The sequence below is a fragment of the Miscanthus floridulus genome, chromosome 5 (genome assembly GCF_019320115.1).
Source record: "Miscanthus floridulus cultivar M001 chromosome 5, ASM1932011v1, whole genome shotgun sequence".
Taxonomy (NCBI): Eukaryota; Viridiplantae; Streptophyta; class Magnoliopsida; order Poales; family Poaceae; genus Miscanthus; species Miscanthus floridulus.
The window spans coordinates 140,642,337-140,662,425 of record NC_089584.1 but is presented as its reverse complement, the minus strand read 5'-3'; the positions used below and the strand labels follow the sequence as shown (position 1 = coordinate 140,662,425).

General features: G+C 52.9%; 2 protein-coding genes across 2 annotated transcripts; one reads left to right on the top strand and one right to left on the bottom strand.

Moving 5' to 3' along the window:
• Positions 1–1,420: 1,420 nt before the first annotated feature.
• LOC136455500 (fruit protein pKIWI501-like) lies at positions 1,421–2,852 on the bottom strand. Its single transcript, XM_066455501.1, has 3 exons — positions 2,741–2,852; positions 2,355–2,607; positions 1,421–1,913 (listed from the first exon to the last, which is right to left on the bottom strand). Exons 1-3 carry the CDS (start codon positions 2,850–2,852, stop codon positions 1,421–1,423), a joined length of 858 nt encoding a protein of 285 aa, XP_066311598.1.
• A 6,025-nt stretch (positions 2,853–8,877) lies between these two features.
• Positions 8,878–19,433, top strand: LOC136450986 (uncharacterized). Its single transcript, XM_066451697.1, has 14 exons — positions 8,878–9,147; positions 9,687–9,742; positions 9,830–10,004; positions 10,089–10,190; positions 10,272–10,343; positions 10,716–10,832; positions 10,912–10,989; positions 11,608–11,670; positions 11,768–11,864; positions 12,106–12,184; positions 18,067–18,275; positions 18,362–18,507; positions 18,612–18,734; positions 18,876–19,433. The coding sequence occupies exons 1-14, from the start codon at positions 9,058–9,060 to the stop codon at positions 19,020–19,022; spliced, it is 1,554 nt and encodes a 517-aa protein (XP_066307794.1). The 5' UTR covers positions 8,878–9,057; the 3' UTR covers positions 19,023–19,433.
• Positions 19,434–20,089: the final 656 nt, after the last annotated feature.

Here is a 20,089-nt window from a genome sequence, read left to right as displayed (position 1 = left end):
TTCATGACCTCGGCCTCAGCCTCCTCGTCATCCTCAGCCAAGACGTAACCGTCGCTAATGGCCTCGAGGTCGATGCCGGCTTAGTGCGAGGAGACGACGGCCAGGGCATGCTTGACGCCCATGTGTAGCGCCCCCTGGAGCCACTTGTGGACTCGGCCGCTCAACGCGATCAAGCGGCTCCCGAGGGAGCTGCCCGACTCGACCCCTCCGACCTCTAGGGCCTCGTAGGCGGTACGGGCGGCGCTCTGTAGTGCATTGTGCTCCTGGATCTCAGCCTCGAGCACCGCCTGCACCTCAATGGAGGCCTTAGCTGCTTGAGAGACCTCCTTCTCCAACCCTACGCCAAGACAAGCGGGATGAGGTTAAGCACAAAAGGAAATAAGCCGAATAGGGGCGAAGCCCTACGGGACTCACCCTTGGCTTTCTTTTTCCAACTTTGGACCTCGACATGAGAGGCCTCGGCCGCCCTAGAAGCCTCCTTCTCTAGCTCTACATCACATCGGGGAGTCAGGGGTCGAATGCAAGAAAAACAAATAAAACAAGGGGCACGGCTCAACAGGACTCACCCTTGGCCTTTTCCTTCTAGGCTAGGGCCTCGACCCGGGAGGCCTTGACCACCTTGAGGGCCTCGGCCAGGGCACCTTTCGTCAGCAGGTGCACGCTCTACTCCGCCCCCAGCTGCCCGGCGACGGCCTTGGCAGAGGCCTCCACTTGTTCGGCCTGGGACCTAAAGGTGTCCCGCTCACCGGCCACCCGGGTCAGCTCCTCCTCTAGCTCCTTAATCCACACCGCCAAAGGGGCGGCCTGCTCTCGAGCCGTGGCCGCCTCAGCCTTCATATCAGCACAGTGAAGGCGAAGGTCCTCCACCTCCACGCTCCGCGCCGACAGAAGCTCATTGGCACTGGTGAGCAAGTCCTTCTGCTGTCGGAGCTAGTCCTAGACGTCCCTCTCTCGCTGGAGGAACAATGACTTTCCGAGGGACCGGGCCTTGAGCTCCTAGATAGGCAGAACAAACGTCAAGCACTATGAGAAAACTAGGGAAAAAACAACACAACATAAGAAAAGAAGGCGCATACCTAGGCAACACCGGGCAGGTCATCAGCCATGATGGACAGCGCTATCCGCAGCGACCACTCTGCCAGGTGGCAAAATTGCTCGAAGGAGCCCCAGCGCCCCCCTCGGCCGCATCCTTAAGGGCGAACAGAGGCTCCCCCTCAGGGTCGTCCCGGCTCCGCCACAAGACACGTGGGTGATCCCACCCGCGGGGCTCGGGTTGTACCCGCATGAGGGCCGAGCTTCCCTCGCCAGAAGTCAGAGCTGGCTGCTCCGCGGTGCTGGCCGCCTCGGCATCTGCCACCTCCTTCTCCCGGGAAGTATCATCGGAGGAGATTGAATGGACCTCCATTTCCTGGGCGCTCTCCTACGACGGTGGTGGGTCTTGGACCGGGGGCGGTAGTGAAGCTTGCCCCGCCTCTGTCTCCGCTTCTTGGGCCGCCGGCTCTGCCGTGCCCACGCTGGCCTCCACCACCTCGGCCTCGGTGGTCTCGGAAGCTCCGACCTCCACCACCTTGGCCTCGATGGTCCTGGATGCCCCGGCCTCCATTGCCTCGGCCTCAGAAGTCATAAGGGCCTTGGTCTCAGCCTCGGTGGCCTCAGCAATTGAGGGCGCCTTAGCTTCGTCTGACTCGTGGGCCTCGGCCTCGCGGGGCGTAGGCGTCTCCTCCCCCACCTCCCTAGTGGCTGCCTCGGTAGCCTCTCCTTGGGCGATCGGCTCCTTCAGGTCGGCCCTAGCCGTTGCCGCGCCGTGCTGTATGGCGGCTTGTGCCTCTGCCACCCATTGGGCGGTGGAGCTAGTGCTCACCTTGAGCGCCTTACATGGCGCCAAGACAGGCGCTTCCGCCTGACGCTTTCGGCTAAAGGCAAAGCATTCACGAGGTCAGCATATGGCCAAGGAACGAGTGGAAGATGCAGCAAACACTTACCCCGAACGGGGACATAGCAGCTTCTACACTACGCCCCTTGTCCTCTACAACGGCGGTGGTGGCGGTGGTGGCACGGCCCCCGTATCCGCCAGTGCTGGCTGGCCCTCGCCGGGCTCCGATGCCCCCTCGACCCTCTGCGGAGGCTGTTGGGTCGCCCCCGCCATAGCCCGTTCCACCTCTGCCATTGAGCCCATTGGGCTAACGGCGCGCTTCCCTAACGCCCGTGCCTTGGGCATGTTGGCCTCGACCCTAGGGCGGGTGATCGCCGGCCCCGAGGCATCCTCTCCTTCTCCTCCTAGAAACATTGGACTGCTCACCGACACCCCGAGCGCCGTCCCCCTAATGTTAGGGAGATGGTCCAGGGTACCCTACCCTGCCTCGCTCTCGTCATCATCGCTCGAGGAATCTGACAACGATGGTGATGGAGACGGCTCCACCGGGAGACCATCGTGCCTCTGCTGCCGGTGATGTTTCTCTAGCTCATCGTGCTCAAGGTTCTTCCTCTTGCGCCTTGCCTTCTCGGCATCCTTCTGCTTCTTCTGTGCCTCGGCATGCGCCCTGTTTACCACCTGCCGCTCTGCGTCCTCGAGAACGGGCGGCGGGGAGGCTTGCACATCCCTCATCCCTTGTAGGAACAACGAACGCCAATAAGGGAACAGGAAAATGCAAGGAGCAAGGAGGCCTCAGGGGCCATAGCGGTGCATGACTTACCAGAGAGAGGTACCCCCACGATGGGCACATCGCAAATGTGGTCAGACCACCGCTCCTCAGCCGCCCCTCCACCGTCTCTCTCACCCGATGTAGAATCTCCTCGTCGGAGAGAGCGACGGCGAACATCCGGACGCCCTCGATCGGCTCATCTGGTGTCATGTCGAATAGGCGCTGCCGCCGAGCCATCAGCGGCAGCACCCTCTGGCGGTGGACGGCTGGCACGACCACAGCCGTCGTAAGGCCACAGCCACACAGCCTCTCCAGCCCCTCCCGGAGCGGCCGCAGCTTGGGCTGGTCAACCACCGGAATGTCGTACCTCCACTTCTCCGGCTAGCTCTCCACGACCCGCCCAGTATAGGGGGGAAGACCGCCATCATCGTTGTGGAGGTAGAACCAGCTGTTGTACCAGCGATGGTTGGACGACGCGAGCTGGGTCAGGATGTAGAGGGGCTGCCGGTCTTGGCACACTTGGAGAGTGTAGCCGCCGGCCCTCATCACCTTCCGTGTGCCCGCTGTGCCCGTCAGCTTGGTGGTGAGCCCCGCCCGAAAGAGGTGGAGCCACAACTCCCAGTGGGGGGCGATGCCCAGGTACCCCACACAGACGGCGATGAAGATGGCCGCCTACGTGATGGAGTTGGGGTTGAAGTTGTGGAGCTCCACGCTATAGTAATGCAAAAGCGCCCACATGAACTGGTCCATCGGTAGGCTGAGACCGCGCTCACGGAAGGCCACAAAGCTCACGACATAGCCATCGCGTGGCCTCAGCTCTGGCTCGCCCCTCGGAGCAATCCACTCTGGCTTGGTGGGGTCGGTAACCGGGCGGAGGAGGCCATCATCGATGAGCGACTGCAGCGTCTCCGCGGACATGTCAGATGGACCCCAAGGATCTGCCTGGAGCACAACCGCGCCACCGGCCATGGGTACGGTGGAGAGTGTGGCTATGGCGGTAAGGCTTGCTCTCTCTCTCTCTCCCTCCCCCTTCTCCCTTCTCCCCGGCGCTCTCTATTCTTAGCAACCGCTCGAGGGCAGAAAGGTCGAACGTATGCAGGCAAGGTAAGGAGGGAAGGGGTGAGGCTTGTCGTGTATTTATGAGGGAAGGGGGCGAAACGGATGGGCGACAAAACCAGGGAAGTTTCCCTCAGATCTGGCGTAGTTAATCTGGATCCGATTAAACCACCCACGCGTCCACCTTTTCCTTATTAACCACGCACGCACGGTAACGTCCCATCCGCAGATATCGCGTCACATCCAACCGCTGCAACGGCAGGCGCCATTCCGTCTCCCCGAGGAACCGCCTCAAAAGGCGCAACCGCCATCGCTAGCCGATGGGAGGGGAATATCCCCCACCCGATTCCTTTCAGACGAAGGAACTGGGCACCGTGCCCACTACGGTCCAGGGGTTCGAAGGCTGGGCCCCTGAGGGTCTCGACAGCTGCCCCAGGACAACAGAGTCAGGGATGACTATGGGCGAGCCCATACAAGGCTGAGGCCTAAGCAAGTGATCGCTTGGGATGCCCTAAGTCATGTCCGAGACCGACAGGGAGGTCTCTGAATGGGATCCCACCGTAGGGAGGCACTGAGCCCCTAGGGCCAATCGAATGGCCCTAGGACTCACTAGAGAAGCCCTCTGGTACTTTTGGAGTGCGTCTTTGGACCGCTAGCTGACCCCTATCGAATGGGGCATGGGCCTCCACTCGGACTTACCTGATAACAGCTCACCAAAGGTGTCACTACTCGCGCCCACCGAGGGTAGCCTGGCATACTCCACCCCGCCTTCCGAACGAAAAGGATGCGTGAGGACCGCACAAAAAAGCTGGGAAAACTCCTAATTGCCCTCTCGCTCCATGCAGAGGCTTGGGGGCTCTTCCTGCAACCAAGCCGAGACCTAGCGACCCAAACTCGCACTCGAGGGCTCAGCAAACAACCCCTTCTTTCGAACGAAAAGGATGCGCGAGGGTCGCACAAAAAAGACAGGGAAACTCCTGATCGCTCTCTTGCTTCGCGCAGAGGCTCAGGGGCTCTTCCTGTAAACCAAGCCGAGACCCAGCGACCCGAACTCGCACTCAGAGGCTCGGCAAATAACCCCTCCTTCCGAATGAAAATGATGTGCAAGGTCGCACAAAAAAGACAGGGAAACTCCTGATCGTCCTCTTGCTCCATGCAGAGGCTCGGGGGCTCTTCCTACAAACCAAGCCGAGACCCAGCGACCCGAACTCGCACTCAGGGGCTCGGCAAAAAACCCCTCCTTCCGAATAAAAAGGATGTGCGAGGGCCGTACAAAAAAGATAGAGAAACTCCTGATTGCCCTCTTGCTCCGCACAGAGGCTCGAGGGCTCTTCCTGCAAACAAGCTAAGGCCCAACAACCCGAACTCGCACTCGGGGGCTCGGCAAAATATGATAAAAGGCACCGAGCCTGTTACGGTCCAGGGGTTCGAAGGCTGGGCCCCCGAGGGTTTCGACAGCTGCCCCAGGACAAACAGAGTCAGGGATGACTATGGGCGAGCCCGTACATGGCCGAGGCCCAAGCAAACGATTGCTTGGGACGCCCTAAGTCGTGTCTAAGACCGGCAGGGAGGTCTCTGAATGGGATCCCACCATAGGGAGGCATCGAGCCCCTAGGGCCAATCGAATGGCCCTGGGACCCACTAGAGAAGCCCTCTGGTACTTTTAGAGCGCGTCTCTGGACCGCTAGCCAACCCCTATCGAATGGGGCACAGGCCTCCACTTGGACTTACCCGATAACAGCTCACCAGAGGTGTCACTGCTCGCGCCCACCGAGGGTAGCCTGGCATACTCCACCCCTCTTTTCGAATGAAAATGATGCATGAGAGCCGCACAAAAAAGACAGGAGAACTCCTGACCGCCCTCTTGCTTCGAGCAGAGGCTCGGGGACTCTTCCTACAACCAAGCCAAGGCCCAGTGACCCGAACTCGCACCCGTGGACTCGGCAAACGCGATAAAACCCCTCGCTCAACATGAGAAAAGCCAATAGAGAAATAAATCCACTCCTCCAGGGCCTCAGGGGCTACACCCGGCGGGTGCGCTCGCACGCACCCACCAAAGCCTCGAGTACGAAACACCATCTCGCCAGGAGCTGTCGCAAGCCTAGCCTCATCAAAACCTCAGGAAGAGCGCTCACACTCCCTTCGAGGCTCGGGGGCTACTGTCGGGTACTATAAAAAGGGGGCCCCTAAACAAGGACCAAAAAATCGCTTAGACCTTATCAAAATCAAAGCTAAGAGACAACCACCGGCAAACCCCCACCTCATCCGAGGCTCGGCTGGGTCGCTCGGCCCACCTCGAACAATATCCGGGCTCACCCGAAGCGGCCTCGGCTCAGAACGAAACCGCAAGGCCTCGGACGAGGTACTGACTCTCCACCTCGCTCGAGGTCCCAAACCGCAAGGCCTCGGACGAGGTACTGATTCCCCGACTTGCTCGAGGCCCCGCACGTAAGGCCTCAGACGAGGTGCCGATTCCCCGACTCGCTCGAGGCCCCGCACGTAAGGCCTCGGACGAGGTACCGATTCTCCGCCTCGCTTGAGGCCGGCTCGGCAATAACCCCGTCGCCTCCGCATGTAAGGCCTCGGACGAGAAATTGATTCTCCGCCTCGCTCGAGACCTCGCACGTAAGGCCTCGGATGAGGTACCGATTCTTCGCCTCGCCCGAGGCCCCGCACGCAAGGCCTCGGACGAGGTACCAATTCTCCGCCTCGCTCGAGGTCGGCTCGACAACAACCTCATCGCCTCCGCCTTGGCCAACTTCTCCGACAGGACGTCACGTCCAACTAACGCGTTCAACCGCTCCCGCGATATCAGCCGAACGACGGCTCGACACATCGGAGTGGCCGACGAGACGTGAGTCACACCGACACCATGCCGTCCGGAACAGGACGGGGCAGGGGTTACCGGGCACTGTGCTCGGTACTGTGCCCACAACGGACACCCATGCGGCACTGTGCTGCCTAACCCCACCTACTCCAAGGACAGCGTGGCATGGAGAGTCATGTTCGGGTCCCTGTAGCCTCGGAATCGACGTACAAAGACCAACTGCTCCCTCCGAGCCTCGGTTATCTGCTTCGGGGTCTCGGTAGCCTCAGGACTCGCGCCCGTCGAGCCCCCCAAGATGGTTCGGCCTCTGCACCGACTAGGCCTCGGCTCTCTACGTTGTCAACATACAGCGACCGACACATCGTCCACAGTATGTGCCATGCCCTGCACCAAGCCATCTAAGGACCTCCCACGCCGCACAGGATCGGGCGTGACTGGCGCGTCGCTCCAGTGCTCCAAGGACAAGACCGCTCCATCGACCATGCCGCCACAGTTACAAGCTACAGGGCTCGGCATGCCGCCTCCACTCACAAAACACCACGTAGCAAATGCATGTAACGCCCATGTGCCTCCCTTCGACTATAAAAGGGAGTGACGGGGGCCGCTTCTAGACACGGATGGACGAACGAAGGACGAACTCACGAGAACACGAACAGACGCACAGACACATCTCTAACTCACGCCACTACGCAGAGACCTAGGGCTAGCTCCCTCTTTCGTCCTGCTTGTAAACCCCTACTACAAGCACTTCGGTACAAGGAATACAAGATCGATCTCTTAGATTGGACGTAGGGCACTATTGCCCGAACTAGTATAAACCTTGTGTCTCTTTGCATCATCATCCGGGATTAAGGGCACGTAGTATATTTTCACTAGTTGGTTGAGGACCCCACGGGTCCAAAACACCGACACGTACACTCTCTCTCTCTTATAAGGTCATCCCCTTCATTTATAAAAAGGGATGCGTTCTCTTCCAACAGATAGATCCCTTAGTTCACTTACATCGATTTATCCTTTATAGCTTTAGACACTCTAAAGCTACACAGAGCGCACGCTTCTAACACTTAGCACATAGCGGAGCTCTCATCACTCTCGGCCCTTCAGAATAGAGTCCGTCCGGACCTCCATCTTTCTCCCTTCCGTTCGTAACCCCACAGCAAACTTTGAGCACCTGGGCTCAGGAATAAAGTCACCGATCAACTCAAGCTGGACGTAGGGCACGTTGCCTGAACCAGTATAAACCCTGTGTCATTGAGTGTTAGACCATATCCAATCACAACGTACATCAAAACTATAAATATTTACGTGTTGGTCACTTTCCGTACCGATAATTTTATTATGATAAAATTAATAAAGTGACATATAATTAGAATAGAAAAAGTCTACTTAACCCCCCACCTTTCATACTTGGTCTACTTCACCCCCCCAACTATGAAACCGTCTGTTTTACCCCATGAACTTTCTAAAACCGTCTATTTTACCCCCTGGACGGTTTTTGACAGCGGTTTTGCTACAGTAACATCGGCTTTGCTACAGCAACGGCTTGTTTTGCTACAGTGCCAGTGTTTTGATTTTTTTATTTATTTTCGGTGAATTTTTGAAAAATCATAGTAAATCATAGAAAAATCATAAAATGAAAAATCTAATTTTATTGGACTCCACATGAGTAGATCTACACAGTGAATATATAATACGGTATGCTTTAGTACAATTTTTTTTATAGCTTTAGATTAATTGGAAAATCCAATTTTGTCTATAATACGCGTACCAAATCTAATTTTAGATTAATTAATTACAGACAAAATTGGATTTTCCAATTAATCTAAAGCTACAAAAAAAAATTTGTACTAAAGCATACCGTATTATATATTCACTGTGTAGATCTACTCATGTGGAGTCCAATAAAATTAGATTTTTCATTTTATAATTTTTCTATGATTTACTATGATTTTTCAAAAATTCACCGAAAATAAATAAAAAAAATAAAATTCAAAACATGGGTACTGTATCAAACAAAACATACTGTAGCAAACCCGCTGTTACTGTAGCAAAACCGCTGTAAAACCGTCCAGAGGGTAAAATAGACGGTTTTAGAAAGTTCAGGGGGTAAAACAGACGGTTTCATAGTTAGGGGTGAAATAGACCAAGTATGAAAGGTGGGGGGTTAAGTAGACTTTTTTCTCATTAGAATAGACGGGGCAATGTTTACAGTTTGGTACGCGTAGCAACCCCAATTCAAAAAATGTGGAGCAGGGTGGCCGGAAGCATTTTGGGAATCAGGGCCGTGGCCCTAATCACAGAGGCCACCCAGCCAGCCCAAATCAACCCCCTTCCCCCTCCCTCCTCCCTCCTCCCCCTCCCCCACATCGGGCAGACTCTCTCACCGCCAAGGTCAGGTCAGGCCAGGCCCGGCGGGAGAGAGATCCGGCGAGAGACGAGGCCTCTTGCTCCCCCACCCCTCTCCAGAAGCGCTTAGAAGCTTCGGAAGGTGCCCCGCCGCGGCTCGAAGGAGGGGAGGGGACGTCGGGGGCAATGGCGGCGATGGAAGCCGCCGCCGACGCTATGCTCGCCGCCGCGAGCCGCGCCTTCACGAGCACCTTCGCTATCGCCATTCAGATCCAGGTGAGACCCCGTCCCCTGCCCTTCGCATTGTGGACGCCGGGGCGGAATTGTCTGGGAGCTGCGGGAAGCGCGGTGTTTTTGAGGAATAGTTTTGGCCGGCGGAGATTTCTTACAATTCTGTTCTCTCACAAGTAGGAAGTTACAGAGAGTTTTGTGACGGCGCAACTGTGTTGTGGATGTTGGAAAGTTCTACAGTGGAGAAACCACTTAACTGTGTTTTTTGAATGAGATGGGATGATGGATAAATTTGATTACTACGTTTGAAAAGCCAGTAATTTTTCACACAAGACTTGTAACAGCTATTGGTGCATATGCTTGGAGTTTTGTCCGTTCCGTTCCGACAAGTCTTGTCGATCTCAGCTTGTCCCCCTCCGTTTCTTATCTGCTACTGCAGGTGCTCCAACTGTAGGATACCTGACCTTTCTGTATACATTTTGAATGTTCACAGGGATATGGCATGTGTTAATCTTGTAGTCTCAGTTTAAAGTTTGAACTTCTTGTTTTAAACTGTTTGTGTGCTGGTTATCCCCTTTATGTAGGGGTGCGGGATCTGTTTAGTTCTTGCTCTCGGGTGGGTGTCTGCTTCAATTGTCAGGTGAAGAAAGGAATTTTTGTGATTTTAGGTTTATTTGACAAGGATGGATCAGCTGATTTTCTTATACAATCTATGCTCTCTTACCAGAAAAAGGGTTATAAAGAACATGAGGCGCAACATTGTAGATGGAAATAGTTTTGCATTTCTTTGTGACAACATAGATGAGCTTGAGCACTCTGTTCAGGAGAATTTACCTAGAGTCTCTGTAATTATGCCTTTGAAGGGCTTTGGTGAACATAATTTGCAAAATTGGCGAAGTCAGGTATGATCAAACTGCACTATATATATAATGATTGCCGTTTATGTCTTGGATTGTTACGTGCCCTTATAATCCATAAAAGTACAGATTACATCACTTTATGGGGGGCCACTGGAATTCCTGTTTATCGTAGAGAGCAAAGATGATCCGGCTTATCATGCTGTTTCCCGTTTGATCGCAGAGTACAAGGTAGGTGGTTGCCTTGTAACGTTTACAGTCATGATATTCTCAAACTCTTCATCTATTGTTCTTATTAGATATAATTTTCAGGACAATCTGGAGGCAAAGGTGGTTGTGGCTGGGTTGTCAACAACTTGTAGCCAGAAAATTCACAATCAATTGGTAAGTAAATGAATTTGTTGTTATCCTCGATGTCAATTCATGGTCTGTTCATGACACTGAATGCTCATTTTAGCTTATGCTTGTATATGTTCCTAGTCCATGGAATTGAGCTGTTGAATGTGCATGCATTCGACCATTCCATTCTATTGTGTTCCTCTTTGTCCCCAATATGCTTTTCTGCCTTTTACATATCATTCATCTTCACCTTTTATAGTAACTAAAGCATGAGAATAGTCACACTGCATATGAACAAATGCCACACATTTTGACTGTTACTGCGGTTACTATATGGTCATCTCTTGGCCTTGTTTTGTTTTTAACAAAAAAACCCAATAAGTTGACTCATTACTCATGTTTATCAAACTGAAACAGATCGGTGTTGAAAAGATGCACAAGGATACCAAGTATGTCTTGTTTCTTGACGATGATGTGAGGCTGCATCCTGGGACTATCGGAGCTCTCACAAAAGAAATGGAGAAGAATCCTGAGGTCTGCTTTTTCGTGAACCCCTCCTCCCTTCTTCTATTGCCCTCGCTGCATTAACATTGTATGCTTTTGTGTCTGGCAGATCTTTATACAAACTGGATATCCCCTTGACTTACCTTCTGGCAGTTTGGGCAGCTATTGCATATATGAATACCACATGGTATGAAGTTATTTAATTAGAACCATATGTTATGGGTGTCTGCCTGTCCTTTCATTAAATACAAGAAAGTTAATCTAGAATCTACATTGTGTGCTGTTATTCCATGGATTAAGTTGTTTATTCCGATGTGCTAAGACACTGCCTCGCGCATTAATAATTTTGTTATTGCTTCTACGCATTCTTGATCTTTTTCTCATTTCTCTTTTCATCTACACCATTAAAAAGTCCCCTCATGTTACTGATCTAGTCATGTTATCTGTTAAGCGCAGTACCTATTATTCCACCAAAACAGAATTCTAAGCAACATTAATGTTGAGAAAATGTCAACCACCGAAAAATTTCATCACTGTTCTGCAATGTAATAGTATCTGTCCCTTCCGTAGTGTTTGCATCTCTTTGGTTAACGATTTGATTGTTTGTGACATAAAGGTTTGCATTACCAACATCCAAAGGGCTATTTCTTTTAGCCGCGTCATGTTTCCTCTGTTAGCATATATTACCCTGTCATTCTATCTTTTAGTTTTGCTAGTTAGTAATGTAGTTCTTTGTGTGTATGTCCATTGTTCATTTTCACTATTGATCTATCCTTGAAATTTAGTGACAATAACCATACTGCAGCCTTGCTCGATGGGATTTGCAACTGGTGGGAAGACTTTCTTCTTGTGGGGTGGCTGTATGATGGTATATATAGTCTATTTCTTGATGGGAACATTTTCTCTAGATTTGCTCTGTATAAACTTTAATCATCCATAGTGTTTCTAACAAGGCTTCACTTTAGATGCATGCTGATGATTTTAGGCAAGACCGATATGGTGTTGTCAGTGGATTAAGAGATGGTGGTTACTCAGATGATATGACACTCGCTGCAATAGCAGGTAATTCTTCTTTGCCAGAAGTTATGCCTCTTTTGTTACAAAAGGCTGAAATTTAGTATTAGGAATGAAATACAATCTGATAATTACTTCTATATGCTTAAAGGCCAAGGGCTGCTATGATTTTCAATCATTTTTCTATTTGGGACTTCTAACTTTGTTCATGTCAATCTTTTGTGTTCTTGGTCTATACCTTTTGACCACACAGCATTTACTTATAATAATTTAACTGTATCTTTCACAGGACAGCACAAAAGGCTCATATCTTCACCTCCTGTTGCTGTGTTTCCACACCCTCTTGCCAGTGATCTTAGCTTCTCCAGGTACAGCAAATTTTGCATTGGAAAGCTATGCCGCTTATTTGAGGGCAGTAAAAGAAAGAGTGAATCACATAAGTCCCATTCATTCTGTCACAATGACAAAGTTTCTATTTGCGAAGCAAGTTTGCTAGGTTCAAGGTGGGGGCCAAAAAGAGCACCCAATATATCTTTTTTTACGCTAAACTGTTGAGATGTCCCGCCCAACATATTTTCTGTGAAAAACCATGATGGATATGTAGGTGGGTCAATGAAAATAAGCAATACAGTATGCTCCATCAATTGAAAAATACGTGGCTTAAGATCTTCATCATATGTGTAGTGGTGAGTGGTACATAATACCTGGTACAGTGGTGGCACAACTCTGGTTTCTGGTGTGCAACAATGATTGCAATTGCTGGAGATAGTTGGATAGGGGCCCTTGATTTACTCTGGTTTCTTACCGTTTCTAGGGTGCTTGGCCAAATTAACCTACTGGGAGTTATGTTTTCACATACTATTATACTATTCAAGAAAAAACACTAATATACTATGGATTTCTACTAGTGCCAGTGTGCCACAATGCTTTGGGTTTCTTTTCTGTGCACATGCTTATGCTAAACCAATGTATGCATCTTAACTAATATTGTTTTCTTCATGTTGCCCAGACATAAGAAATTGGATCTCAGATTTGGTAGAATGCCCAGAGGGCAGCTTGGCCACTAGGCCGCTTGGATTGAAATGAAGTTGCAATACTTGGGATACAAGATGGTCTGCCACTGCTTATATAGAGAAAAGTGGCTTTTGCTACCTCTACCTACTCTTAGCATATTCTGCTATGTAAAGCAAATGCTTTGATTCCTACTTGGAAGCCAAGGAACCTGAAAACTACATGACAGTGAATAGTAACTGCAGAAAAGTAAGATACAAGCAACTAGGCTTAACTATCAATCTCCCCCTAAGCCTAGTGCTGAGTGATCTGCGTCAGACCAATTCTCCTCATCTCCTGGAACTTGGCCTTGCCCAGGTGACTTGGTGAGTATGTTTGTCAGCTGATCAGTAGTGGCGATGTGGTTGGCCTTGATGCTCCCTTCCTCCAAGCAATCCCTGATGAAATGGTACTTGATCCGAATGTGCTTGCTCCTGTCATGGAAGACTGGGTTCTTGGCCAGAGCTAAAGCAGACTTGCTGTCCACCTTCAACTCCACCACATCAACCTTTCTGCCAAGAAGCTTCCCGAGCAACCTGGACAGCCACAGAGCTTGTGTTGTTGCAGTGGTGGTGGCGATATACTCTGCCTCGCAGCTTGACAGCGCCACAACCTTCTGCTTGATGGACTGCCAGCTGACCAAGCAGTACACCTAGGAAGAACATGGTTCCACTGGTGCTCTTGCTTGTGTCGATGTCACCGGCAAGGTCATTGTTGCAGTAGCCGATGAAGCGCGCCGTGCCAGGAGCCCTCTTATAGTGCAGACCGTAGTCCAGGGTCTCGGCCACGTAGCGAAGAACGCGCTTCACCGCCTGTAGATGCTCCACCGTGGGCCGTTCCATGAACCGGCTCACGTACCCGACTGCTAACGCCAAGTCCGGCTGGGTATGCACTAGGTACCGGAGACTGTCGACAAGCCGCCGGTAGTGCGTGGAGTCCACCTCCTCCACAGTGCTCTCTCGACTGAGCCGCAGTTTCTCCTCCATTGGCGTGTGGGCGGGGTTGCAGCCAACCATCTCACCGAGCTCGAGGATCCGCTTGGCGTAGTGAGCCTGACGGAGGGTGATGCCGCTGGCATCCTGGCGCACCTTGACGCCGAGGTAGAAGCAGAGGAGGCCGAGGTCGCTCATGTCGATCTTGTTCTTCATCCGCGCCTTGAACTTCTTCACTTCTTCTTCCTCGGCGCCGGTGATGATGAGGTCGTCGACGTAGACGCTGACGAGTTGGACAGTGCGCCCGCTTCCCCGCCAGTACGCCGCCACCTCGTGCGCGCTCTGGTGGAAGCCCATCTCCTTGAGTATGGCGTCCAACTTCGTGTTCCAGGCGTGCGGTGCCTGCCGCTGGCCATAAAGGGCTTTGCGCAGGCGGTACACCTTGTCCTCCTTCCCGGCGACGGCGCAGCCAGGCGGCTGACGCACGTACACCTCTTCCTTGAGGTCGCCGTTGAGGAACGCAGACTTCACGTCCATGTGGTGCACCCGCCATCCTTCTTGAGCCGCTAGCGCGAGGAAGACGCGGACCGACTCCATGTGTGCCACGGGGGCGAACGCATCGTCGTAATCGACGTCCTCTTGCTGGACGAAACCTTATGCCACCAGCCGCGCTTGTGCTTGGTCACCGCCCCCTTCTCGTCCTTCTTCAGCTTGAAGACCCATTTGAGGGTGATCGGGCGGTGATCGGCAGGCAGATCAACGAGCTCCCAGGTCTTGTTCTTCTCCACAGCCTGGAGCTCCTGCTTCATGGCGGCCTCCCAAGCTGGATCGCCTTGCGCTTCAACGTAATTGGTTGGCTCGCCAGCATGAGTCAAGTGAAGCTGGGCGAATAGACGCGGCACTAGCTCTGGTGGAGACTCATCGCCGATGATGTTCGTCACCGTGCGGTAGGGGAGGGGTTCGTCGTCGTAGAACGCGTCCATACGATCCTCGTCATCCTCCAGCGGCGTGGCGAGCTCGATGTGGGGCTGATTAGCGAGCGGCGGTGTGGCAGTAGGGGAAGAAGATGATGTCACGGCTGATTACGCCATTGGTGAGGCCGGTGGAGGAGTGTCAGCTGCCTGCCGCCGTGTTCCTGGGCTCCCCCGGAGCCGGTGATGGTGAGCGCGGCGAAGCAGACGCCGAAGCAGAGGCCGAAACAGGGGATGTCGACGAAGACGCACCTCGCGCTCCCCCTGCCCCTTCGCTCCTCAGGTACTCGACGGTTAACTCTTCCACCGCTGACGCCGAGCTTTCTCCCACCTTGGTCCAATCCCAGCCGTGGCTCTCGTCGAAGACGACGTCGTGGGTCACCCGCACGCGCTGGGTCTCCGGGTCGAGGACGCGGTACGCCTTGGCGCCGTCGGCGTATCCGATGAAGACGCCAGGCCGGCTGCGATCATCCTAGCTTCTTCACTTGGTTTAGCTCCTTGGCGAAGGCGAGGCAGCCGAATGTGCGCAGGTGACCAACCGTCGGCGCTCTTTCATGCCAGGCTTCATAGGGAGTCTTGCCCAGCAAGCTCTTCATGGGCGACCGGTTCAGCAAGTGGACCGCGGTCACCACGGCCTCTCCCTAGAACCTTGCTGGCATACCTCGCTGCTTTAGCAGTGCACGAGCCATGGCCACCACCGTTTGGTTCCTTCTTTCCACGACCCATTCTGCTACGGCGAGTAGGGGGCGCTGTAGTGGCGCTGGATGCCTTCATCCGCGCAATGGACAACAAACTTCGCGGCGGTGAACTCTCGGCTGTTATCGGTGCGCAGCACCTGGAGCTTGCGCCCGCTTCCCTTCTTGGCCACAGCTTGGAGGTGCATGATGGTGTCCGCAGCCGCATCCTTGGTCGTCAGGAGGGCCACCCGCATGTACCGTGTGGCATCGCCCACCAGCAGCAAGAAGTAGTGTCTGCCGCCTGGAGTTGCCTGGCATCACGGGGCCGCAAAAATCGCCATGGACGAGCTCGAGCAACTCCTGCCACGGTACTGGGCTTCAGCAGGGAACGGAGCCCTCTGCTTGGTGATGACGCAGGTGTCGCAGAATTGCCTGACATGCTTGATCGCCGGCAGCCCGCGCACCATGTCGTCCTTGGTGAGCTTGTGGAGCGCGTCGAAGTGGAGGTGGCCGTAGCGTTCATGCCAGTGCCATGCTTCGTCATCCTTGCGCGCGGCGAGGCAGAGCAACTTAGCCGTCTCGAGGTGGAGGATGTAGAGGCGATTGGCGCCGCGCCGGATCTTGACGAGAAGCCGGCCACGCTGGTCCCAAATCCTCAGCACACCTCGATCAATCTCCACCTTTGAGCCGCCTTCCAATTGGCCGAGGCTCATGATGGAGTTGTGGAGCGCCGGGATGTAGTAGACGTCGTGGCGTCGGTCTTCGCCTCGAGGATGATGGAGCTGACGCCATGGATCTTCACCTTTGACTCGTTCACCGAACTTCACCGTGCCTCTGGCAGAGTAGTCGAGGTCGGTGAACAGCTCGCGACGACCGGTCATGTGGTGGGTCACACCGCTGTCGACGTACCAGCCGTCGAGTTTGTCGCCGCCGGAACCGGTGTTGAGGAAGACACGGGCTCGTGGCTCCTCGAAGTCGAGGTCGACGGCGGACTCGGTGCAGAAGGTCGAAGCTTGAGCCTTGCCGCTGCTCCCTTCCGCATCCAGCTCCAGGAACCCATGCGCGAGAAACAGAGCAGCGTCTTCCTCTGCTTCTGCGACGTTCGCCGCGCCGCCACGCTCGCGCCGGGATGAAGGCAGTCCCTGGCCTAGTGTCCAGCGCGGTTGCAGTTGAGGCAGGTGTCGTCGCGGTTTGCCTTGCGTTCGCCGCCGGCGGCGCCTGCCTTGTCCGCCGTCGCCGTCGTGATCACCCTTGGGCTTGTTCTTCTTTCCGCCATGGGGACACCGACGACGATCCTTGGACGATCCAACGCCCTCCTTCTCGAAGGCACGCCACTGCTCGGCCGTGTACAATAGCTTGCCTCTGACGGTGGCCGGCTCGGGATCCGGCGCCTGCTCATGGTCTTGCACCGCTTTGAGCCGCCCGGTGAAGTCCTCGATGGTGAGCTGCTCGAAATTGAGGAGCGTCTCGATCGAATTAACGATCTGCACGTACCTCTTAGGCATGCAGCGGAGGAACTTCTCCACCGCGCGCTCCTCCGTCAAGTCGGTGTCGCTGTTGCGCGCCATCTGCTCCATCAGATTGGTCAGCCGCACAGTGAAGTCCTTGACTTGTTCCCCGGGCTGAAAGGCGAGGGCTTCCCACTCTCCTCGGAGCCACTGCAGCGTCGCCCGGTGTACACGATCTCCAACACGCGCCGCGGCGATTGCGTCCCACGCCAGCTTCGCCGTGGCCTTGTTGGCGATGGAGGCGCCGAGCTCGGTGGGGACGGCGGCGCACAGAGCCTCCATGGCCCGGCAATCGTCGTCGTAGTGGACGCCACCAACGTGAACCGCCTCCCAAAGCCACCGAGCCTGCAGCTTGACCTTCATCAGCAAGCTCCACTCATGGTAGTTACTCATGGTGAGCATCGGCCATGGCGTTCCCGCCCCGGAGTCGCGGTAGATGGTCTACAGCACCGGCGAACGCCCGCGACGGCCACGCCGCCGCTCTGGTGACGGTGGCTGGCGGCAGCGTGGGCTGCGTGATCCTCCTCCCGCTGGCTCCGCGTCCTCCTGCTCCATCTCTGCGCGAAGTGCTGCAGCTGCAGCCACTGCGGCCTGAGCCGCAGCCGCTGCCTGAGCCGCAGCCGCTGCCTTGCGGCAGCAAGGCGCGTCGCGCGGTCGCCGGCTCCAGCGCCTGCTGCGCCGTCCCGAGGGTTGATCACTGCTCCTCCTCCGACGGCGGCGCGCGCTCTGACGATTTGGCTCTCGGTGGACATGGCTCTCACTCACTAGAACCCTAGGCTCTTGATACCAATTGTTGCTCGGACATAAGAAATTGGATTTCAGATTTGGTAGAAAGCCCAGAGGGCAGCTTGGCCACTAGGCCGCTTGGATTGAAATGAAGTTGCAATACTTGGGATACAAGATGGTCTGCCACTGCTTATATAGAGCAAAGTGGCTTTTGCTACCTCTACCTACTCTTAGCATATTCTGCTATGCAAAGCAGATGCTTTGATTCCTACTTGGAAGCCAAGGAACCTGAAAATTACATGACAGTGAATAGTAACTGCAGAAAAGTAAGATACAAGCAACTAGGCTTAACTATCACTTCATATACATGTTTATTTTTCATGCAGATACTGGAATTACCTCAGGAAACAAACTTTTGTTCTTGAGTCATATGTATCGAATGTCAACTGGATGATGAACCGTGCATTATTTACAAGTCATTGCTATCTGTCATGGGGGTTTGTCTTGCCATATATTATGGCTTTGGTCCATGTTTTAGCTACTCTTCGAGCACCGTACAGCAAAGTTGTAAAGGAAGCGTCCGATTCATCTTGGGGTCAGTTCCTTGCCTTCCAACCTCAAACCTTTTTGTTGTCAAAATGTCTCACCACACTTTTGTTATCTTGTGGCATTCTATTTCAGGTTTGTTCCTAGTGGGCCTCTTGTTCATATGCACTCTCATCGAGCTTGTTTCAATGTGGAATTTGACAAAGGTGGAAATTCAACTATGCAATATGCTATCTCCTGAAGGACCGAAAGTATCTCTTGATTCGTACAATTGGGGGCTTGTGAGTATCCCTTTTCACCACACCAAATAATTTTAGGACCCTGAGATTTTCTCCCCTGTGATAACCTATTTAGTAATCTTATTATGGCTGGGCTTCAATTTCAGGTGTTCATTGCTTTGTTGGTAGACAATTTCCTCTATCCAATATCTGCATTCAGATCACATTTCTCCCAATCAATCAATTGGTCTGGTATCCGATACTACTTGAGAGATGGGAAAATAAGCAAGGTACATGCAACATATTCTTGGGCATTTTTCCTCTTCGAGAACAAGTCATTTTGCTTGAAAATATTTAAAGAAAATTCACCATACAAAATGCCTCTTAATGTTTAGGTTTTCCTAAACATCTCATTTTTATTGGTTTTGCAGATCGAAAGAGAGAACAGATCAAAGTATACTGATCTCGGAGGGAAGCATCTCTATGGCAAGAGGACACACCCTCCTAATAAATCATTGCTTGCTTACCTGTCAAGAACTCTAGTGCAATGGCATCAGCCAAAGAAATATGATGTATAGGAAGGCCAAACAGGGATTCAGCCCTCGATTTGGCGGGGCTTCTTGTTGTACACCCCCTTTTGTTTTCATCTTTCCTGCCTCCCTCTCTCCCTTCTCTGATTGTTTATTGGTTATTAGGTTCATTCATATTAAATTTTGTGGTGTCCAATCGGCAGCCACTTCAAAGGGTTGCACCTCATAGTTCTTGTAACACTATAGATATGTAACTGCCTGGCTGAAGAAGTGAAATGTTCCATATTGGTGAGATGGTCTCGTTGCCTTTGGTTCATTTGTTGATTCATCGACTTGGTTCAGTGTTCTGCCTTATTAGTGAGCGGACAGAGGTGTGTGTGACAGACTGACAGTCTATCTGTTGTTAGTCTGGGTAGACGTGGTTCTATCATTAGTTCATTATTACAATGCGTATCATTGCACTTGACATTTCTTTTGCAAGGTCAAACGCGTGAAGCCTGACATCCCCTTTCAAGCATTATTGTTCAATATTCAATTTGTTTGGATTTCTTATGACATTGAGAGTAAGCTTCAAACTTTTCTTGCAACACAGCACGTTTAATTCGATTCCTCTCTCGGAAGCCTAGGAGTATTTAATCTGATACTAGTCATTGAACAACTGTTTCAGTTGACATCTACTACTCACTATTGTATCATAGAATTCCATGCCTTGATGTAGCAAGATTCTACTTTTGCTGCTTGTATTAAAAAATGATGAGTGACAAAGGCTATGGAACAACGATTGTATCATGCTGTCCAGGTCGCTCCTCATTAGAAACAGCTGCTGCCCCATCACCGATGTCCCAAGGCATTTCTCAACTCCAAGTCTCTGTCAAACTGACCTGTCAAAGCCGTCTCTGGTGAGACCGACCACAGACCAGTTGCTGGCATCCGTTTTTTTCAAGGCTGCGTGCAGGTGCGCACCGATGTGAATGTGACCCCATGGAAGACCAAAAGTATATTCCACAATAGCCAGCCAGCAGCCAGCCAGTCACCTACGGCGGCTGCCACGTAAAACACCGCTGCTTCCTCGCCTTTCCGGCGCACGCATCGCACACCTTGCGATTTGAATACGA